Genomic DNA, 22967 nt, shown 5'->3' on the forward strand with positions numbered 1-22967 from the left:
AGCTAAGATATGGGAATATTCTATTTTTTTCTTCTTATTGATCTGTTTCTGTAGACTTCTCCCAGTATCCTTCACTCGGTTCCATCATCAGCCACCTCCATTCCGTTATTGTTTCAAAGTTGGTATACTCCATTTTTACTTTTTTGATATTTTTCTTCATTCTGAGTCTATAAATTCTTTGTAGTCGGTGTATATTCATAAAAATATCGAATACTGCACTGTAATTTATGTTAGTTAAATAGAATTAAACCAGAGGTTGATTGCAAAGTCGTTTATATTAATCAGTCAGCATTTTTTTGTTTTATGATTATCTTTATACATGGTTTTTTTTGTAATTTGAATGGCGTTAAAAACATTTTATTCTCTTTCTCTAATTGTTTACTGAAATGTTTTCATAAATAAAATATTCTATTAGAACTGTGCTTGACGTTTTTTCAAAATGACAGAATATGGAGTTAATCGACTTTGAAACTAACAGCCTCATATTGTCAGTCCACTATACTACCGTTCGTCGATTTGTGCGAAATTAGAATGTTTGAAAGTTGAGGGCCGCCTGTATTGTAGAATTTTATTAACCATAGTTAACCACATAAAGAAAGTTGTAAATATTTGTTGCAAATATTTAAAAGGTGGTATTCAACTATCTCTTGACAAGTTTATAAATAAAACACCTGATTGCTAATACGCCTCGTTAACTTTATTATACGCATTCATATATAAATATTTTAAAGTTCTTTCTTTTTTACATCCTTCTACTTTCGAACATTTAACAGTCAAACACAGTTTCAGGAACCAATTACGTGCGAAAGGTTGAGGGCCCCCTGTATTGAGATATTGATAGCCGTTTCGGCTGTGAACCCATCCTCACAATACTAGAAGATAGGTAAGGAAAAATGTTACTATAATGCTTTTAAACTATCTATCAATGGTCTCAATCAAATGATATCAATCTCTATGATAAAACCTCCCTAAACCCTATATTTCCATCTTCATCGCCATATTCCTACCATTTCTGAAATATACACCAGACCACTACTTCTTGTGATTTATGATTGCGTCAGCGTCATGCGATTTTTTTAATTGCGAAGAAAGTATTAATAAGATAGTAGGTAAGTATAATTTTATTTTCACTCAAATATTGTTACAAATAAATTTTAATTACAAAACTCCGACAAAAGTAGTTTTTTTTTTATTTAGGTAGTAAAATAACTATTTTTGTCCCTAGGTACGTTAATGAAATACTATCAGGAAATTTCCCTAAAAAAATTAAAAACGAAAGGACTGTTTCGTTCTCATATGGATCTGAAATCTGAAAAAAAATATGAAAAAATCGTTGTGGCATTATCTGACCCCACATACAGGTTTAATTAAACTTCAAAACCAAAAAACCGTACCACCGTTCACCCTTTAGTAATAATATTATCTCATATTAATGCAACGGGTTTGTCATCACTATTTTTTAAAATTTCGAGTCATAAAGTGTTTCCTTACATTTATTTCATTATAATATATTTTTATTTATAAAAATGATTAATGAGTGTTGCCCATAAATAATTTCGGAGAACAGAAAGTGCAAAAGATGGCAGCATTGGCAACTCGCTAGTCCGCCATATGCAAAGTACCAGGTGTTTGAACGCGTCCCTACGTACCGTAAAATTCCCGTTTTGAAGTAGGCATTCTGTCTGAAATCATCCCTTAGCCCATGTCTCATCCAGCAATAATGAGTAATAACAATGCCACTGCCCTTTTCGCCTGTTCGCGTTGTTTCTCTCGCCACCCCTTCGAAGAACTATCCCCCGGTCAACAGTTGTGCAAGGTGATTTGGTTTGACATTTTACATGTCATTTTCGTGAATTTTCTTACGTTCAAATTACAACATTCGCCCCTGTTCCTGTGGATTGTATAACGACTGTAAAAAATATTGAATATTTTAGGATTGCCGAGGTGCTTTTCCCGTTGCGAAGTGTACTTACTGCAGATCAGAATTTCAGCAGACAAGGTAAAATAATTAACCTCCATTGATGTTTTAGTTTATCGCAAATATCCCATTAGTCATAGTTCATTGGCGACTCAATTTGTATTAATTTATCCTAAAATTGATCATTCCGTTCCTTATTTGTAAATTAATGTATTTTCACTGTTACTTAATAAATATTATTGACATTTTCTACGTCATAATAATCTGACCTTATGAAAATTTCCGGAATTGACAAATCTATAAATAAAAATTGACTTCTCTGATCAACAGCAAATCCAACGCATCAGCCATTTGCAGGAAGTGTGAGCAAAATGTAAAGGCTCACGGAAAACCAACCGCTTGCGAATACTGCAATATTATTGCAGCATTTATAGGTCTGTATTTTGAAACATCTACCATTGGTAACACTATTGAAAGGCACCAGACATGTCCAGGATGGCGTTTTTCCCAAAGCTAGTTGCAGCCCTCCAAATAATGCAAAATTGTCTACAGGTCAGCACGGGTCTCTTAGCTTTCTGCATACTGACCTGTTACATTAGGTAATTTCCGTTGCATTTAAAAATTTTCACATAACCTAATTATCGTGACTGCTTGATTTATTTCCCTGTCATACTTAAGTAACCAAAGATTCAATTAGGTATCTTATGAAATTAACTAAATATACATTAATAATATTATTTTTAATATGGTGATTCAATGCTTTAAATGAACTAATATTAGTCTCTCAACTGAACATTACTATATTGGGTCTCGACAACTATAATTTTACAGGTGACATTGTGTGAGTGGATTAGGAAGGGGGTGTTAGCGAGACAACCTGATACGAGAAGGAGCAATGTTATGGTTGATGCTAGTAGCTCCATAATGATATTATAGTAATCCTGTCAAGCCAAAGGATCGAAGAAATAAAAGTGCATTTGTAACCAAGTCACGTAAATCGACTTATTATATCTATAATAGCGATTATATCTATTCGAATACAAAGCTTTGATATTTTTTTATTTATGTTTTTTTAGTGTTTTAAAGACAATGCCAAAACATTCAAATTGTATACATAGCTAAGAACATAATAATATTCTGTATACAACTGGTGTCCATAAATTATAATTTATGTTAGGACTGAAATGCATACCTATAACTTTTCACACAGAGCAGTTAAAGCCGTTTCACACGGGACCTGTGTCAAGCCAACGGTGTGTCGAGCGGCTGCATTTACACATAACTGAATGGGCACGTTCAGATGGAGACACAAGTGTTGCTCATTTATATGTAAATGCGGCATCTCGACACACCGGTGGCTGAGACACAGGTGTCTCGAGTGAAAGGGGCCTTATTTGTTTTAATCCTGTTTCTCTTATAAATATGTATATGGTGATGTAAAAACGGCTCTTAACTAGTTTTTATTTATACAACTAATCAATTGAATTCAATCTAAGTCACATAATATGCAGTACTATTATTATAAATGAACAGCATTATAATACGTAAGGTTCAATAGTTTTGGCAGGAAATATGAAAGAGTGGGAGGGGCACCGAGCGTGACAAGGCGATACAACAGGCGCAATGTACAAATTGTCGGTGATAACTACCATAATCAGTAGTAAACACATAAGTTCCGATTACTTCTCGTACATGGGAAGACTTCCTTGTTAAGCAATACCACTATGTTGACCCTCTATAATGTATTGAATTTTACCATAGGTACTTTAGACACCTTGCTTAACATTCTTTCATAATGTAATTGACCCGTTGGGTTAATACCCATTTCTCTTGAAGTTAGCGGATCCTCGCATTAGAATACCAGAATGAATTGGAAACCTTAAAGATTTAAATATATAATATTGTAACAATGTAATTAGAATGGTATCTAACCAAAATATTAGTAATCATTATTTTTAAACCGCGAAGCAAAAGAAGTGTGCGGCTAAATGGATTGCCTTGTTGGAACTTAACTGCCATCGTCCAGTGCTTCTCAATAGTGAAACTATTTGTTATGTAAATATTTAGTACCTACTCAATAATGTTTGTCAAATTTTAAAAATAATAATTGGCATCTTAGCAAGGAAAGACACTTCAATGCCAATAATATTTTTAGATAGCTTTAAACTACTCATTAATTGATTTATTTTTTAGTGTTCGAACCACTGTAATATAATTTATCAAATGCTTACTCAATCATTGAACTTTGTTTCTACGATGTAGTACTTAATTTAAAACACTTTTCGTTCTGCATTAAAACTGTCTCTATGAACAATAAATGGCAACTGAAATAACAGAATGAACGTATGATTTATGGCAATCAGTTTTCAATGTTTTATTTTGTTTACATAAGTGTTGCAAAAATGTTTATTTTATAATTATAATTACCTGGTAAAAATTTTGAAATATGTTGAAAAACAGTCAACAGTGAATCCAAAGGATATTTAAAACTATTTGACTATTACAATGCCCCATTCCCACATGTCGATATTTGTCATTCAACTGCCTGTTGACTGGCAATTGAAACTGAATTGATAGGTAGGAACAAAGTTGATCAACTTGTAAGTTGATTTGAACGAGGTTAGCCTCCTTCCTACATTTAATCGATTTAACTGTTGATCATCATTTGAGTCAACAATTCATCATCACACGGAAACAATTTACTTTGATTTATTGCGTTTAATTGGCTGCCGTGTATCACAAGAGTCGTTGTTTTAGTTTCTAGTTTTGACACGGTCGGTAGAAATGATGTTAATGAACTAACTTGGTGCCATCTTGATTATGACCATCAGTCGAACATAATTCGAAATGTGGGTAACATTCCTATTAATTTTCTTTTTCAACTTTCAACATAAACTTAAGCAACAAAAATCGACATGTGGGATCGTGGCAATAGAGCCGCAAGATGGTTCGATAACTCATTGAGTAAATAGATATTATGATGACGTTCATGAAATCGTTCGGAGCATTCCATTTATAAAATCAGTGAAATTATTTGGAAAAAGTATATTTTGAAAATCTTGTCGTATTCCTGTTTTAATGAATAATACAATACATTTGTACACAATATTGACTCTTTTTGCAATTAGTAAAAAAATATATATATTCATTTGTAGGTAACAAATGCCAGCGTTGCACCAATTCAGAGCGGCGGTATGGTCCGGCGGTGACCTGTGAACAGTGCAAACAACGTTGCGCCTTCGATCGGCAAGACGATGACAAAAAGGTAATGTCAGCTACCAGTTTGCCGCTGCGAATTTCACTTTTATATTATGAATTAATAAAACATTACGAAATCGTATGTCATAAATTATTTGGCTACATTTAAATTACGAATTTTGTCTAGTCGAATGGGCATCTAACAGCGAGCGGCATACAAACTACAAAACGTGGCTGATTGTGTCAGAACCGACAAGAAAAACAAAACTGCTATTGGTAGACTTATTTTCATTCAATTCTTTCTTTCAAAGCTTCTTATGTGATATCGGGAATCCGGATGAAAGTCTACTACTTAAATTTTTACCAACAATATGGCATATAAGCTGTGCAAGTTTCATCAATATTAGTCCAGTAGTTTTTGAATTAAAACACAACAGACGGACAGCACATTGAGTCATACAAATATAAATTTTATGATGACTTATTTGAAATAGATAAGGTTTTTCATTGAATTTGTTCCAATAAAATGGCATGCACATTAAAGTGAGAGCACACTTTTCCTTTGAGTCAATGTCATTCGTTCAACAGACTTTCACGATGTCTAAACGGGCTAACCTATGCTTATCTAGACCATTACTAAAATCGTATTGTGTTATGAATATTATTTTTAATTGTCTTGATTGGTTTTTCAGATTGATGGTAAATTGTTATGTTGGTTGTGTACATTATCCTTGAAACGGACGCTGGCGAGAACCAAACAAGCTGAGTCGGATAGGCGGACGACGCACTCCATGAAGCCACGGGCACATCATAAAACGTAAGATTTCATTTTTCAAATGCTTTACTTGACATACTAAATAAAAACAGGAACTATTAGAATGATTCCAATTTAACTTTTTGGTTAGCGTTAAAAATCAGCAGTTTAATCATTTAGACATCACAGTATATTTCAGTCGCAACACGTGTTTAACAAACAAAGTAAATTTCAACAAGTAAAAAACACATCTTTGGTCAGCAGGATTATAAAATTGAGTAGTTGAGAATGTACTACAAATATATTTAATTAGCTATAGAAATAACTTGAGAGTTGCCTAATATGACATTCTTTGCTGACCGCTGATCAATCTTCTTTTAATTGCATTTAATTTTTATCCATAAATGGTTGCTCAATTGACTATATTTGCTGACAGAATGCATTTTAGAACTAATCAAAACCTCAATATCTTAATGACCGTTTAAATGTTAAGTCATAAAAAACTAAGCCACCGAGTGGATGAAATCATTCATAAACCTATTGATTAGCAAGTGCGCACGTAGCTGATTGTACAATTCTGATCAATATGTGACAAAAATAGATTATAGTTTTAGTACTCACGATGGCCGGGCGGCTTACGCGTCAGCTTATAATGCCAACGGACTCGGGTTTAAATCCTGGGTCTGGCAAATTCACATTTTATTTTTCAATATGTATTTGAGTCGAGAGTATGGACCTAATAGGTTGAACAAGTGGCTAACACCGTTTCTCGTAAAAAATTGCAATTTCATCTGCTTAGCAACCTCTATCACATCATGTGTCTGCCTCCGTATCCCGTGGTTTCTTTTGTGGTCTTTCCGTGTGTATTCATAATTTTTTTATTTTCCTTGCATTCGTGAACACTTTCTGCATTTCGGACAGATCGGAATTGTATTATTCTTTCACTCCCACAGGGCTAATATAATCGGCCTGACGTATCCATGCGAAATCTTCTACGGGCCTATATATCGACCCAAGACTTTAAAATCAATTCTATACTTTTTCATTTTTTTTTTTGATCCATGCGCCTTGGCTAAATACGATGCATGACTAATTTAAATTAAGAACAGACCTTTTTTGTGTCCATATTATGCTGATTATTTTAAAATACTTATGTCACTCTCAAGTATTGTAACATAATACCCGTAATATACCATTTTATGTGTCAGATTTCTGATTGTTTTGTACATACATACATTATCTAAAAGTAAAATTGTGATTTTTGCTGAACAAATGTTAGGAAAGGTGCCTTATGAAGGATGTGAAATAAGATTCATTTTGATATTGAATCTAATGCTTTACGACATTACTAAAATATGCAGTAATAAATATTAAAAAGACAATAAAACCTCATGGAGATGAAGATAGTCCCGATAATAGTAAATCTGAATAATTGAGGTTCTGCTGTGTGCAGTATGTGGAAAAGTACAATATGTAATTGTATTTTAACTATATTATAGCAATAAACATTTAAGAACACTTTATTAATATACACGTCATTGAGACTACACACAAATAATTCAAATTTTCTAAACATGATATTGTACAAAATGTTTTATTTTTTAAATCTGATCGACGATTCTTTTGCAAAAATGCTTAGGAGTTTTCACATATAATGGGCATAATTTTCTGGGAGTTTTAAAAAATACCAATTATCTATACAAACACCAACCAAAAAAACCATTGAAACAAATAATTTCCATACATTTTCAGTGTGTACAATATGTAGAATAACAATAAATAAAACCAATATAGTGGACACTGTATACACTACCTTTGTTCGTCTTTTTAAGTTCCACTTCCACTGTGTGTACCCAATACACTCCTTCATTTTGTACCATAGTTACTTGTTAATACATCATTTTGACCATAGAGACTATATTCAATGACCTGCAGGTCTCACATAGCAGGATACACGAGACACGATAATGTATGGACAGAGGGAAGTCACCCGACATTCTCCTTGCCTTATACTCCGATGCTGGCGCGTTGAATTGAATGGATCAGTATAATATGTATTCTAACCATTTCTGCTGTACATAATTATTTAGCTGTATTAATATTGTTTTTTTAATCCTCAGATTAAAATCTCACAACAAACGCCCAAATCGTCCAGATCTATCCAAAACAGGATTGAATCCAGCTGATCAACCCCTTGACGCACCACCATCTGAGAAGAAATCCAAACCCAACCCTATGCCAGGTACTACAGTAAAACGCTGTTAATACATACTCGGTTAATTCAAAATTCACCGTAAATCGAAATATTCAGTAAAGTTCATAAAATCTATTTATAGCGACATTGAATGAACTATAATACTGACCCCTTATATTGGATCTGTAGGAAATTGTATCGGAAATAGAACTGATGTTAAATTACAACAAAAATAGGTGTTTTTTTTTTAGTTTTACATTTTTTGTGATACATTTTGTATTTCATAATTCGAATTTGTTTTCGACTTTTTGTCCTGTCTATTTAGAATAATTACTGAGGTTTTACTGTATAGTCAGCTGCTTTATATTACATTTATAATATGCATAAACCAAATGGAAAATAATAAAAATTAGTCAATGCATAAATATTGAAGATTATATGGACAATCGCTGGACAATTTTAGTCATCTACTGTTACCTGAGAAGCTGGAAGCTGAATCGACGAAATAGTTACATTATGCAAAAGTACACGGTTATGAAAGGCATAAGACCGAGAGGAATGGATTGATCATGATTCCATTAATACATTTGTATGCTAAGCAAAAAATATTGTTAAAACTATTAATGGTAAAATTGATTGAAAATTTACACAATAATATGTACTTGATACGGATGTTGAAATGTGGCCTTTCTTTCCATGGTGAAGTCGACCCGAACAGCTCCGATCACGTGGTGGCCCTAACACAACTCAAAGAGACTATAGCGAGTCTTCAGAAGCGCATCAACCAGAAAGACTCCATGCTGCTTACCAAGGACAAAGCTGTAATAATTTTTTTCTTATTGTAATTATTCAATATTTTGCTTCTACACATTATTGATTGACTGGAAACTTGGTAATTTGTAATAGTAGTGTAGAACAGTCCCAGTTGACAGACTTTTTACTGAGAATGGTGAAATATGAGTATCAACAATTTAGAGCTTGTCAAGGGCCATAAATTGTTTATTATTGAGTTGATCTCTAGTTACAATTTTTTTTTATATCAAGTAGAGAATATAATATCTTCTTGAATACAACTAAAAAAATTAAAGACTTCTCATTTCTTTATGTCTGGTATGTAGCATGTAATTTGTCTTGTTAACGAATTTTTGACATGATTCATCTTTGAAAATTATTGCTCACATACATATTATATAACATTTTTTTTTATTATGGTGTCAACTGTCAATTCAAGGTGGAAATGCATTGTATTAATAATTTAAATAAAACACAATTTTATACTATTATGTAATTCCACTTTTGTTAAATATAACTGGACCGGTTTCGTCCGCCTCAGGTACATTTTCAACTAGTAAAGAATATACAACAAACAATTATTATAATAATCAATTTAAATAGAGACAAAAACAGTCACAAATAAAATAAATACATTTAACTGACTTATCAGCAATATTATTACAATCACATTAGGTAATCAGAATGAATATATTGAATATTAATATTTCATAATGAATCGTTAGTAGGAATCTAAAACCGAAATAATCAGAATGAATATATTGAATATTAATATTTCATAATGAATCGTTAGTAGGAATCTAAAACCGAAATTCCTAATTATTGTTGACATTAAAATATAATTACAGTGTTCTCTCTCATTATCTCTTTAATATTCAAATTTAGAATAGGTCAGTTCACCGTTAACACCGAGGAGATGGCAGATGTAGGGAAAATGAGGCTGAAACGAGGAAAAACCTAATACGATAATGAATTGTATTGTTTTCAGATTACCGAGTTGAAGGCGCAACATTTTACTCTGGAGAATGAACTTCGTAACCAGATGAAATCGACTGAGAAAGTATACGAAATGAAATGCACAAACATGCAGGTGAAGATTCAGGCCCTTCTCAAGGAAGTGGCCACTCTCAGTAGGACTGCCAACAAACTCAAGTTCAGCAAAAAGGGAACGGAGAACAGCGGCAGCGGAACCGACAGTCCTAGCGCCAATTGACATTATTTACAATTAGCCAATTAATCAATTTTATTTTTATATTGTTTTTGAAGCGACTTAATCGATTGCGGACTTATATTTAAACAACAAAAAAAATCAAATCGTCTCTTGAACCGATTTGAAATAGTTTTTAAGATCTCATGTTGCGTGAAATTGTTCAGAAAGCAGTAAACGTACCTACTGTGTAATTTCTAAAAGAAATTCGTACAAAATAATGAGGAATAATGATGCATTTTAAAATGTGATTATAAAAAAAAATACTGTGGTTTTTAACTGAGTTAGTTTTGAAGCAAGTTTAGTGTTTATGTATATGTCATAGAGTAAAGAACTATTATTAACTGTGGTCAGCGGCACACCGTTGTCATACCCACTACTCTAGTTTTAACCGAATCAACGTTACTTGTTTCAACCAGAATCGTTGACACTTCCAAGACTACAGAATGATTTTACGATAGGTACCTTAATATAAATGAGCTGTTTTACAGTGAGTTATCAATGACATAATTTTTAGTTTTGATTTTAATTCTGTTACCTCGAGTCTTTCAGGTGAAGTATTATACTATATAAGAAATGTTCATTTTGTTTCGTAACGATATAATATTATAAAAGTGAAATTATTTCCACTTTATTATAGTTATTTCGTAGACTTGTTAAAAATATGTACCTATTTACAAGCAATCGCCTTTAGTGTAGCCTATAAATATATATCTCACGTTCATTGTAGATTTTTTATTACAAGAAATGTTCTAACTGTTAATAATTGAACCTCAGAATTGTCATGTGCCTGTTACCTCGTGCTTACATGTACAAAAACATTTTTTGTAAAAGAAATAAATATTTACATACATCGTTTTTTCTGTAGAAAAGTAACATCAGCTAATTATAGTGAATGGATGTACATATTATTTTATTTTCTCATGGCTCTACTTGAAGCTGTTTTTTTTTTTTATTTTTGTGTAATGTTATATTATTTTAACATTTAAATGATAGAAAGTAATTAATAATAATATGTAATCGATTTATGGGTAACCAATTTGTTTCAAATGATAATAGATTTTAAAGGTTTCCAAAAAAAAATATGTGAATTTTGAAAGCGATCATCGTTTTATTCCGCTTAATTATTATTTTTATGATTGTGATTTACTTATAATAGTGAAAATATTGTAATATGATCATTATTTTAGTACAAAAAAGTTATAATAAAATCTTTATTTTGCCAAAATGTGTAGTTTTTTTGTTACCTAATGGCCCGTTTTACACGTGCATGGATTTACTGGCGGCAGTACATATTGTCACGACCATAATGATAGAATGCAAATGTAAACACGAATTGTGTCGCTCAGTTTCAAAACCCGCTATAACACTTTTTCATTATGTTGAAAAAAGCAATAAAAACTTTTTGAACTAAAAAGGTTTTTGAATGTTTCAGTAGTGTTATAGCTGGATTTGATAGACACATTGATTTTGTTTCATAAATAACAATTAATCATAGCAACTTTTGAAAGAGGCGATAAAATTTTCATGTAGAGATTTTAATAGCGAATTCAACTGAGATGCCCGGGGTTCCAGCGGCTAGCTCAGGTGTCCATCGAACCCCGGATTCACAAAAAAGATAAAAAAAAGGATTTATATATGTTGGTAAAATTAAATAAAACACTAAGTCTTCCTCGTGCAGTCTTAGCGTTATATATTTTAATATTTGGTTGGACAACGTTACTTTATAGTCCATTACATATTTTGTTTTTACAATTAGTCACGCAGGTCCGTACACGGTTTACAAAGGACGCTTACTCGCTTTCTTTTGTTTTTTCAAATTCCCGTACCCACGCCGTCCAGCAAAAAGGACTCGTGATTGGCCAAATTTTATCGCGTGATGCTTTTGATTTGACGAATCACGAGGACCACCCCGGCGCAGGCGCGTGTAGACTTTAACGTTGCCGGCAAGCGCGGCAAAATTTATTATATATGAATACTTATATTTAGTCTTAAAATTATCTCTTTCATCCATCATCATTTATACTTTAAAATCTATCTTAATTACACCTCCGCCCAGTAAGTGATTTTCATGCACCGGACGAAGGCCTTTACTCATGAATAAAAAAAATAAAATTACGTAGCTGAGCAAGGAATCAGATTAGATGTTTTATGAAGCCGTTTCTAGACGTCTTTCTTTCGACTTATGACTACTAAATGATTATTTTACACCGGGAGAAGCCCGCCTGTAACAGGGGTGTATCACAACGATATGTATATTTTAATTATTTCAAAAAAGTGTTATCACGGGTTTTGAAATTTAGCGACACAATTATCTTATAAGTTGCAAGACTGCATGCATGGATCAAAAAAGTTTAGCAGCTTCTGAATTTTCACGAGATAGTTGCAACTTGCATGTAGAACGATAGTGGTAAACATGCCGGGGAAAAATACAAAGTAGGCCATTTTGACGTTTACCAATTTTCTCAACCAGTCAAACAGCACCATTCATTGACAACGTGTATCACTTACGCTTGAAGAATGAGATTGGCGAGACAGTCAGCACTTTCAGATGTAGACAGTCATTATCGTGATAATTTAATTTACACACTATTGGTAACAGTAAATCCATGCACGTGTACAGGTACTATCATGGCCCCCATATTCTGAAGCGGGCCTCCCTACCTATCGGTAGGGTTAAAAGCAGTGTGATGCTCTACAAAAACTTTTTCCAAATGGTGTTCCAGGTAAAATTATGGGTACATATTCAGTGTATTTTTTGTATTTTTCGATAAATCCACTAGAATTTTCACACAAATTTTCGAATATCGAGATACAATAATCAAAATTTGCATCACACAATCATATATTTTAAATGTTAATATTTTTAGAGTAAAACAGCGCCGCAGGCGACTTTGACCATTAGAGCAAATTTGTGATGTGTGTTTATCTCATTTAAAAGGTAGTGGCGCCATGTGGGGGCCCCAGGCCAGAGCCCTGTCAGCCCCCCCCCCCTTGTGGGGGCCATGTGTACTATAAACCCATTGATATATTGAATGGTGTGTAAATGACACAGTAGAAACGAATGAACTAAAAAAACTGGTGAATAACTGCGTTGTATAAACTTGACAAAGTTGTATAAACTCGCAAAGATAGGTAAAAGTGGAGAGTAAGTAGAAGAATTTGGTCTAGGACAAAGAAATGATCGAGGAGAAAGATTACTACAATTTTGCCAGGAACAGAGTATGGTTGTTTGTAACACATTATTCAAACTTCCAGCAAGGCGATTGTATACAGGAAATCCCCACAAGATGATGGCAATAACATTGTAAGAAATCAAATAGACTGTATATTAATTCGCAATCATTACAGAAATAGCGTAACATCTACTAAAACTTATCCAGGTACTGACATCTCATCTGACCACAATCCTGTTGTAGCTACAGTAAAAATTAGATTAAAAAGATTACTGAGGGAACCATGCGCAACCCAACGTGTTGACATTAATCAACTGAAGGATCCCGAAGTCAAACAACAAGTAAAAAGTGCACTGAACACAAAAATAGAACAAATAAAAACTTCAGTCATTACATCCTCTGACATAACAGACAAGTGGGACAGGATAAAAGATGTGTGCTCCTCCATATCTAATAATCAATTAGAATAATATAAAAGAACAGCTAAGAAGCAAAAATGGATGACAGATGAGATTCTATCTTTAATGGACGAAAGAAAAAAATGGAAAAATAAAAATGAAACTCAATATAGGAGAATTCATAATACCATAAAAAGTAAAATTCGTACAGCTAAAGAAGAATGGATGTCCGACCAATGCAAAGAAATTGAAAATCTCCAACGAAAATACGATTCCTTTAATATGCACAAGAAGATAAAGGAAACATTGGGAATTACGAAAGGAACCTCATCAACTATCTTGAAAGACGAAGATGGGCGTATTATATTAGATATAGAAAAGAAACTGACTCGTTGGAAGACATATATTGAAAATCTGTTTGATGATGATAGGGGACCTATTGGTTATACTTTTAATGAACATGAACAAGCCCCATGCATAAATAGGGCAGAAATAATAAACGCAATACGAAATTCTAAAAATGGTAAAGCTGTCGGCCCTGATAATATTTACAACGAAATGATAAAATTATTAGAAGAAGATCAATTAGAAATTCTCGTTGATTTGATTAATAAAATTTACGAAACAGGCATAATTTCCGATGATTGGTTGAAATCGACATTCATCACTCTACCAAAAAAGGCGAATGCAAAGGAGTGCAGCGAGTTTAGAACAATAAGTTTGATGAGCGACATGTTAAAAGTTTTATTAAAAATCATCGATAATAGGATTTTTCGAAAATGCGAAGAAGACATGGATGACACAAAATTTGGCTTCAGAAGTGGTTTGAGCACTCGCGAAGCACTTTTCAGCTTGAATGTTCTAGTGCAAAGATGCCTAGATGTTAATGTTTATATTATGTGTTTCATCGATTACGAGAAAGCATTCGATTCTGTTAGGCATCCTAAACTTCTCGAACTCTTACAGGAGAAAGGCATTGATGCAAGACATTCAACTGATAGCTAACTTATATTGGAATCAAACAGGGAATATCGTCGCCGTAGATGTCAAGGGAGTCAAGCCACACATTTGGCGAAAATGAGTTAAGTACACAAAAGCATTTTAAAACCATCAAAGATGCCGTGGTCAATGGATTTGAGCCACAAAAAGCCCTATGTATGAGTATTTTGTAAATTGCCAATAGACCTAGCACACATACATTAAAGTAGTCAATGACGACAAGCCGCATAAGTCTTTTGACTTCCGAATAATTTCACATGATTATGTGACTTAACGCTGTTGACCACTGGGACTTCCCGCTCAATCTGTGGCCCGGTACGCACGCCTCGGCTCACATTCGACAAAGATTTATAGTGTTGTCTTGCTCTAACTCAGCATAAGAAACAGAGAAAACTGAGTTTAGCGAGTCGGGTTATTCACGCCAGCACCTGTATCGTGTCATATTATTCATACTTACATTGCGGTTGGTTTATTTGGTGATCTTTTTTCTTTGGGTTTGCGACTGTAAGCATTTTTATTCAGTGTATTTAGTGTGATTGTTGTATTCAGTTGTGATTCAGTGAGAAAAGGTGCTAAATAATGAACTATTCACGTGGGAGACTAATGGTTGCAGCCGTTTTAAATTCTACTAATCAACATACCCGTAAAGGTAAGTGTCGATGAAATATTGAGCTAAAAACACTTACTAGTTAAAAATGTTGATTTAGGCTGCTTTGACAGCAATGAGTAATGTGTGCGCAAGCTGTATTAGTTTTATTTCTTTTACAGACTCTCACGGGAATGCCGTACAAGCTGGATGTGCAGACCTCGAGCTGAATATGCAAGCTCCGGACAAGATTGCTGGTCCAGCCATATATACAGAGCTCCAAAATGTCTCTCCAAGCACACACGTGGGAGGTCAATATTTTAATTTGTTGGTTATCAATAATTGTTGGTTTGATTAAAACCTGTGACCATCAGAGAGTCATTTGCTAATAACAAATTATTAATATTTACCTTGGTAGTTTCAAAGAAATAAACTACTTTGTTTTGTTTTACAGATTGGAACGTCAACCTGGCACCAACACTACTAGATTCAAATGAGTCATGCCAGCAGGAACCTGCATATTATCAACACAACATTAATGTTTCAGGAACTTATACTTCTGAAATAACCGAGAGCAACCATAGTAACAATCCTGTATCATCCATCCCCACTTCTACAGATCAGACTACAGATGATTTAAGTAGGAAACGCAAGCGAAACCCAAAAATGTGGAAGCGGAATTCACAAAAGATATTGAGAATGGCAGGCAGCGAATATCAAAGCAGATCCGGAAAAAAAATTCGAGCAAGGGCGATAAGAGAAGTTAACTGTAAGTGCCATTATAAATGCACATCCAAAATAGGAAAATCACAGCGGGAGCAAATGTTGGCCGACTATCTGAGTCTGGATTCCGAAAGAGCAAGATGGGCCTTCATTGGTAACAGTATAAATCGTATCCCAGTGAAACGAAGGTACCATGGAGACTGCACCAAACGAGAGTATACCTTGCAATACTCTGTGATGTGTAATGAATTGAGAGCCCAAGTGTGCAAACAGTTCTTTTTGGCGACATATGACATCTCGAGCAAAAAAGTTGAAAATGCAATGAAAAAGTTGACTCCTTCAGGTGTCACTGATATAGATCGGAGAGGTCACAAAGAACCGCCCAACAAAAAACCAGAGGAAGTGAGGAACATAATCAGGGACCACATCAAATCGTTGCCCGTAGTTGCTTCCCATTACTGCCGGAGCAGCAGTAAGAGAAAATACTTGCCTTCTGGTTTGAGCGAGACTCGTATCTACATGGACTATGTAGAGTATTGCAAGGAGCATAATGTTGAACCAGAAAAGCACGGCTTCTACAAATCGATCTTTGTCACAGAATTTAACTACGGCTTTCACACTCCTAAAAAGGATCAGTGTGACTTTTGTACTCAGTACAAGAACAAGTCAGACGAAGAGAAGGCAAAAGACGAGGAGGAATACAAACTGCACTTGACTCGAAAAGAGGAAGCGAGAGAACACAAAAAAATCGACAAGGCCCAAGCTATGTGTGATCCAACAATTAGTTGCTTTACCATGGATCTGGAAAAAATATTGTTGACTCCAAGTTTGCAAGTAGGACAGTTGTATTATACCAAAAAGCTGAAAACCTACAATTTCACAGTGTATGACCTGGCTACTAGACAAGCGACGAACTACATGTGGCATGAAGGTGCAGGTACAAAGGGTGCTTCGGAGGTCGCCACGTGCCTGTGGAAGCTCTTGGTTTCAGTAGGCCCCAAAAAAGAAGTAACTCTGTATTCGGATACAGCTTCAGGTCAAAATCGCAACTCAGTTGTATCTACAATGTTATTACGTGCCGTGGAACAGCTGCCCATCAACACAATAAACCAAAAATTTATGGAATCAGGGCACTCCGAAATGGAGTGCGATTCTGTGCACTCCACAATAGAGGCCCGAGGAAGGAAAGTGGACGTATTCACACCAGAAGGATGGTATATGGTCGCCCGTACCGCGAAAACTAGTAACCCCTACCATAAGGTTGTGGAAATGGAATATTCCGACTTCTTCGATTACAAGAAATATTGCAGTCAAGTGATGACCAATAAAACTCTGTCGGAAAATGGAGACAAAATGAAGTGGCTAAAGGTAAAGTGGTTCCAATATCGCAAAGGTGAACCCACGACTATCTTTTATAAATACCAATTGAGCCAGAATAACTTTGAGTCACTACAAATCCAGCGAAGACGGCATCGAAACGTACCTACCCTAGAAGTACCAAGGCTGTACAGTTCCAAACCTAGAATTGACCAAGGTAAACTAAAAGATCTGTCAAAACTATGCCAAAAAGGTAGCATTCCGTCAACCTATCACGACTTCTATAAAAATTTGGAGCCTGAAGATCGTCCAACTCAGAAAAACAGCAGCTCAGAGAGCGATGGAGATGATTAAAATGTGTGTCTAGTTTTATTGTAACTTAATTGTAATTATATATTTTTTTCTTTTATTTTGTTAACTGTCAATTCATGGTGTAACTGCATTGTATTGTTGTTTTAATTTAATAAAACGCAATTTTTTTGTAGTACTTATTCCACTTTTAATCAATAAATTAGGACCGGTTTCGTCCGCCTCATAGGGACATTTTCAACTGAAATGAACAAGTTGAAAATGTCCCTCTGAGGCGGATGAAACCGGTCCTAATTTATTGATTAAAAATGGAATAAGTACTACAAAAAAAGCGTTTGATTAAATTAAAACAACAATGTAATTATATTTTTGAAAAGCTAACTTTTTGTTTAGAGACGACTATGTTCACATACTGAATGAAATCAGGTAGATTCTAGGTTAAGGTGGGCACCATAAAAGGTCAATAATAGACTTTTCTTTAGAGTATATCCACAAAATGTTAGTGCTTTGTCCACAAATTCTCAGTGTTCAACAGGCATAAGAGGCCTAACTCTTTTGACTACCGCACAAGTATGCCAACTGTACATGTCAATATTCAGTGGTCAAGAGATATAACACACATTACTTTTAAAATACAATTTTTTTTAGTTATTCATTCAAAATAATAAAAAGATAATATCACAAAGTATCTACGTTCAAAGTTTCACAATTCTATCTTTAAAAATAAAAAAGTTACAACAAAAACTGTTCCTTTTTTTGTCACACAAAATCTTTGCGCGCCGATTTCTCAGCATTATGATTTTGTGGACTGGCTCCCTTGACATCTACGGCGACGATATTAGGATTGAAAACGAAATCAGTGGAGAGGTAAAAATTCGTTGCGGTGTAAGACAGGGGTGTATATTGTCACCTTTGCTATTTAACATGTACTCAGAAGCTATTTTCAAGGAAGCCTTACAAGGTGAATCGGTGGGTATTATGGTTAATGGCAAACATATTAACAATATACGATATGCCGATGATACTGTGCTGATTGCTGATAGTTTAAAGAGTTTACATCAACTGGTAGAAAAGGTTAATGAGGTCAGTAATTTTATTCTTATGGTTTAAAAATGAACCTCAAGAAAACAAAACTATTACTAGTATCAAAAACAACGACATCAGACACCAACACAAATTTTGTCATTAACAGCGAACCAATCGAACGTGTGACCCATTATTAATATTTAGGTGCATGGATCAATGAGAAATGGGACCAGTCTCAGGAAATAAAAACTAGAAATGAGATAGCAAGGAGCACCTTTCTCAAAATAAGACGCCTCCTTAGCAATCCAGATCTTAACCTAGGTCTGAGACTGCGTATGGTACGTTGTTATGTGCTTTCAATTCTTTTCTATGGTATGGAAGTATGGACGCTAAGCCAAGAGATGTCACGGAGACTTGAAGCTTTCGAAATGTGGCTGTATAGACGCATCCTCAAAATTCCTTGGACTGATCGGGTGACAAATGTTGAAGTTCTCAATCGAATGGGGAAGGACCGAGAAGTTCTACGTAGTATCAAAACCAGGAAACTACAATACTTCGGCCACATTATGAGAGGACAAAAATACAGCATTCCCCAACTTGTCATTCAAGGAAAGATCAATGGGAAGCGTAGCAGAGGACGGCGCCGCATTTCGTGGCTTAAGAACCTTCGTGATTGGTACGTGTGCAGCTCCACCGAACTGTTCCGGGTAGCAGACGACAAAGATAAGATCGCCTTGATGGTGGCCGACCTCCGCTAGGGGATGGCACAATAAGAAGAATAAACTTGACCTTGTACACTGCAGCCGTTTCTATAAAAAAGGAATGTCCATAACCACACTTGGACATGAGAGGCATATGTATTTATAAAAAGAAATGTGCTTCTGCATTTGCAATTTAAGATTTGAATAATTGCTGTGCATCTATTATGTACATGCAGTGGCGATGCGCCTTTGAGAGCGCTGGAGCGGTGAACACCTACCCACTCAATTTATGCGAAAAGATTTTTTTTTTAAAATAAGTATTTTATTTATTAAAAGTGTTCTGATCTATTACCGTAGTCATTAATTCATATACAAAAACAAATTGTAATAAGTATGTGTTTTTAACCGGCTATTTTAAATATAATATACAATAATTCACGCGTCGCGCTGGCATCGTCCGTGTGGTTTCGCTTTGCCAAATGCAATGCTATTCGGGAGCGAGTTCCTCGATCGCACAAGCAATCATGCCTTGTAATGAGAATGAGTGCGACAGCAATTATATTCGTCTGTAGGTGTTAGCGTGAGATAGCAATACTTCTTCGAGCGCCACTCAATGTCGCCAAGGCGCGTTCCATACTCGAACCGTATAACCAAAAAAAGACTGTCTACGAACATTTTCACACACGGTTTATACGTCTGAGTTGCGTGAGCCGCTCAGGCCTCGTAAGACGCCCAGTAAAACCTCCCGAAAGCGGATTCATATTATTAATCATTATTGTTAATTAATAATTACATATTATTAATTAACATGTAATTATGATAGAATGTGTTAAAATAAATAAAATTAGATTTTTAATTTGAGATGAATTTTGTATACCGTCTCTGTTCTGGCAGAACACACTAACTGGAGAATACTAGTTTTGAGTAATTTGACTTTTACGTTGTTAAAATGTTTGAAATGGTCTCTCATGTGAGTTTATTAAGTAATCATAAAAAGGATGACTTTAAAATAAAGACTGTTTATTTATTAAGAAGGTTTCCAGACGCTAAAGTTTGAAATAAGGATCATTTTGGTATAACTAACTCAATATGTAATTTTTTCGAATTAGTGTCTTCTGCCAGAACAGTGACGATATATATATATAAACAAGACTGCAGAAACTACAAGCAACAAGCGAGAAAACATAAATTCCGGCCATGTAAAAGCAAGGTTCCACTTGTATTTCAAAAATTAACTTTACCTCTTACACTATATTATAGTAATATACTGTATACTACAATTTGTATGGACTCCTTGTATTGTTTTGCTAAGTAAAACCGTTTCCGTATGTTTCCTTGTTACTTGTGGTTGGTGGAACTTACCTATGAAATGTAATACCATCTTATTGCTGTTCAGTACGACTAGCACATTTAAATACAACATAGTTAACCATCTTTTCTACTGAATTAACTAAAAATAATTACCACTAACTTTATATTTAACACAAAAACTATAAATTTCAGTTATTAGTTTGGATGACTTGTATTCCTTGCCGAGTCCATGGTCATGGTTGATAAAAGCAAAATCACACAACATTTGGACTTGTTTAATATTACAAAATTATCCATAACCATAAAATTGTACAAAAATTTAATAAAACAAAGGGATTAATTTTTATTATAAATTTAATTGATTTCGATAATAAAACAACTTGATAACTGCGTAATAAATAATATAATATGCCTAAACAATATAAACTACATAGATTATAAAATTAACAAAATATCTAACAAGTTAATCAGTGGTAGACAACACATTATTAAACTTCTATAAAATTAACAAATTCTTACAGAATGGTGGATATATAAAAATTGGTATATTTAGTCTGTCAGTGTTTTCCAATTAAATCCTTTGCCCAACAAAACTGACAGTGACGTCCCGTGGGGTAAGCAGGTCATGTGTTGCATAGGGGCGGCGAATGAACACAAATATTACAACTTTTGAGAGCAGTGACAGTTTTCAATGAAGCAGACAATATGATCGATCACTTCATTAAAAAGTATCAACATCTTGTTAAAAAATAAACTATTGTAATGGCAGTTTATTGAAAAATTTTACTATGATGCCTACAAACCTATGAGCGTCACAGACCTACATAAAATAACCGTTGTTTGATAGTAGATTTCATGGAAATGTTGTAATTCGCAATAAAAGGTATATACGATAATTTAAAGATTGATGGTGAATTTGTCTGTGGCAGCGCGACTGACGCGTTTGCATTAGTTGGCCATTAGATATAATCAACATGATATTTAAATGTGGTAATTAAATATTAATTAACAGGTCGGCAGTGATTGTGTTGTGGTAATTAAACATTAATTAAAAGGTCCGCAGCGAATGGGTTATGGGTGACATTGCCTAGCCTAGGGACGTCACTGAAAACCGAAGCTTGATATTGGTGGCGCACTAAAAAAAATTAGCCACAGGTGAAAAATAATATTGGTTAAAGGTTAAGTATCTGTAATTTAAATTGCATTTTTTCTGATGTACACTTACATGTCCCAGAAATAAATACAAAATAGATGATCATAATGCACAAATTGATAAAAATATTGACCTAGTTTATATAAGTGCACGTAATCATGTTGGGACTACTACAACATTTACTGATGTGAAGAAGTTCAGCACAACCAATCACAGCCATTTGCACGTTGTTACATAGTATTTAGGTAGATATGGTAGTATACGAGTCCATGTAATGTGCAGATTCTAAATTCCAATCACAAAGGCAGTTTAGTACACAAACTGTGCAGTAAAAGCGACAAGACCAAAATATTATTTTGTTTATCAGGTACATACATAATAATAATTATAAGCGTTCTACAATATTTCTATCTTTTAATGTGTAAATTTATTTTTTTCATAGAACCATTTGGAAAACACTGGTCTATGTACACGATATTCTTAAAATCAGATCTAATATAGTGGAATCGATCCTAAATGCTTGAAGATATAGACATCCATAATTGAAAGCGTCCCCTGAAAAAGGGGTCTATATAATACACCATGTCAAAAAGGATTTTATTAACTAAAACGGGTCTATAATATAGCATTGCTCACGTTATTGGAAAGTTTTATTATTTTATCTGCCACAGTTTTTGAGATATTAGCGATACTAAAATGCTTACCATAGGAGAGGGGTCTATATTATGATTTATTTTATTATCCAAAATAAAATAATAAATTGTCAATTATAAAGATTGCTTTTGTGAACATAATTATTATGACAGATATACTCCAAAAGTCCGCATGATTGAATAAAACGTTTTTTTCCTCTCCTGAACAATTTTGCTTTTGCATATAGACCCCTTTTCGGGGGAGGCCTTCAATTAATTTTGTACTACAGTATTCAAATAAATAATATCTTTCCATAGATAAAATAATTTACTATGTATATGTAAGCATTGTTTTCTAAAAATATTATGACACAAAATGGTAAATCTTAACTATCAGATCTTGATAAAAATAATTGATCCCGGATACCCAAGTTGAGCAAATATAAAATTAATATTAGGTATCTTAAAATTAAAACAATACAGGTACAATACTACACTGTCCATATTTTGGCAAATCTACTGTTATTACAACTTTTCAATTGGGGAAAAATATATATTCACCCAGATTTGCAA

At 34.1% G+C, this 22967-nt stretch overlaps 2 protein-coding genes across 3 annotated transcripts; both read left to right on the forward strand.

Moving 5' to 3' along the window:
* The first annotated feature begins 1601 nt into the window (after nucleotides 1–1601).
* On the forward strand, nucleotides 1602–10983 carry LOC147078883 (protein FAM76A). 2 transcript variants are annotated; one of them, XM_085950686.1, is made up of 8 exons: nucleotides 1602–1816; nucleotides 1935–1999; nucleotides 2249–2352; nucleotides 5074–5183; nucleotides 5809–5933; nucleotides 7991–8112; nucleotides 8770–8885; nucleotides 9845–10983. In XM_085950686.1, the coding sequence occupies exons 1-8, from the start codon at nucleotides 1703–1705 to the stop codon at nucleotides 10067–10069; spliced, it is 981 nt and encodes a 326-aa protein (XP_085806812.1). In that variant the 5' UTR covers nucleotides 1602–1702; the 3' UTR covers nucleotides 10070–10983. The 2 variants fall into 2 exon arrangements, with proteins under 2 accessions (XP_085806812.1, XP_085806821.1); XM_085950695.1 differs by lacking the exon at nucleotides 2249–2352.
* A 4115-nt stretch (nucleotides 10984–15098) lies between these two features.
* LOC147078884 (uncharacterized) lies at nucleotides 15099–18284 on the forward strand. The gene is made up of 3 exons (XM_085948546.1): nucleotides 15099–15285; nucleotides 15405–15533; nucleotides 15677–18284. The coding sequence occupies exons 1-3, from the start codon at nucleotides 15216–15218 to the stop codon at nucleotides 17614–17616; spliced, it is 2139 nt and encodes a 712-aa protein (XP_085804672.1). The 5' UTR covers nucleotides 15099–15215; the 3' UTR covers nucleotides 17617–18284.
* Nucleotides 18285–22967: the final 4683 nt, after the last annotated feature.

The sequence above is a fragment of the Rhyacophila brunnea genome, unplaced genomic scaffold (assembly GCF_057557595.1).
Source record: "Rhyacophila brunnea isolate RB1 unplaced genomic scaffold, BYU_Rbru_1.0 scaffold_10, whole genome shotgun sequence".
Classification (NCBI taxonomy): Eukaryota; Metazoa; Arthropoda; class Insecta; order Trichoptera; family Rhyacophilidae; genus Rhyacophila; species Rhyacophila brunnea.